Here is a 1442-nt window from a genome sequence, read left to right as displayed (position 1 = left end):
TTGTCCTCAAGCTTCATTCCCTTCAGAATGTTTATAAAGAATTTTTATATCATATTTATATTAATAAATATTATATATATTAATATTTCAGTTCTAACTGTCTGCAGTGTAGTCACTGAGGTCAAGTAAACAAAATCTGACTGAGTGCAGTTTGATCATGTTGCTGCTGAACTATGCTCAGACTTACCAAGCAAAACATCCCACAAGACCACATTTCTTAGAAAATATATTTATTAATGTTTATCCATGTTTAATAAAGAAAATACAGCATAGAATTCACAACAGAGAACGTCAGAATAAAAAGTGATAAATAATATTTAAATATTTGTCTTTTTAGAATTAATTGGCTTTTGTACACTAAATAAATAAATAAACATGTTTAAGTGACTTTCCCATCCAACATGCGTTTCTCAGTCCTTTTCACCACATTGTTGGATGTGCCGAAAAGTCTGTCCCAGTGACTGAAGAAAGGAGCAAAGTTGCTGCTGGGCTTCTGGTGGTGAAGGTCATGAGCTAGTGCTCCTCCAAGCAGTCCAAAAGGAACAAGGTGGCTTGGGGTCCAGGGCAGGTCGTAGCCAATGTGATCCTCAACAGACAACCAGATGCTGAAGATGGTGAGGGTCCACGTAGTCAGGGGATGGCACCGTAGAAGGAGAGGGTTCAGGTTACTCCAGAAACCCACTGTCATCAGCTCCACAGCACTGAGATGTTCGGTGGACCAGGAGAAGGGCGAGATGTAGTCATGGTGGATGGCGTGGACCCACTTATACAGGTGTCCGTTCCTGTGATGAGCCATATGCCAGAAGAAGTACTGGGTATCAAAGATGATCAAGGCACCAAGACCCCCGGAGAAAAGCTCCCAGACTGTTGGAGCAAGCGCAGGCAGCTGAGGAGCTGGCATCACAGCACTGTTGATCAGAATCACTGGGACCACAAAGACCAGGTGGTTGTACAGCGCCATGCCCAGGCTCCTCATCATCATGCTGGCGGTCGGTCGCCTCTCCTTTTGGATCTTGTAGCTGTAAAAGGCAGGAGCGTGCTCTCCCAGGAGGTCCAGAATCGCAAAGGGACAACTGAAGATGAAGTAGCTAGAGAAGGCGAGCATGACGGGGAAGAAAGGTGATGAGACCAGGGAGTAATGATGGAACAGCAGGTAGTCCCACAGTGGCTGGAGAAGCCGGTCTGAAGTCCTGGAAGTAGGAAGCTGCAAGGCAACTTTACTGATGTTCCACATCTTGTTCTCTGCTTTGCTGTAGGGAGAACATACTGGGGTGGAAGCCTTCAGCCTTATTTATACTTCTGAGCCAGACAGTCTAACCTGCTCTACAGCCGCGTTACACCAGTTTTTCCTTCACAACTTTTTTCTAAATGTTGGTTTTGTGTGAGTCCAAATTGTGCAGGATTATCTTCATTCCCCAACCTTGAGACTGAACCGAGGGAGA

At 44.9% G+C, this 1442-nt stretch overlaps 1 protein-coding gene across 1 annotated transcript; it reads right to left on the bottom strand.

Annotated features, from left to right (window-relative positions):
- Positions 1-379: 379 nt before the first annotated feature.
- On the bottom strand, positions 380-1234 carry LOC140547746 (cholesterol 25-hydroxylase-like protein 1, member 1). Its single transcript, XM_072670881.1, has one exon. The coding sequence runs from the start codon at positions 1232-1234 to the stop codon at positions 380-382; it is 855 nt and encodes a 284-aa protein (XP_072526982.1).
- Positions 1235-1442: the final 208 nt, after the last annotated feature.

The sequence above is a fragment of the Salminus brasiliensis genome, chromosome 25, assembly GCF_030463535.1.
Source record: "Salminus brasiliensis chromosome 25, fSalBra1.hap2, whole genome shotgun sequence".
Classification (NCBI taxonomy): Eukaryota; Metazoa; Chordata; class Actinopteri; order Characiformes; family Bryconidae; genus Salminus; species Salminus brasiliensis.
Note: the sequence above shows the minus strand (reverse complement) of the source record. Positions and strands in the feature narration are given on the sequence as shown.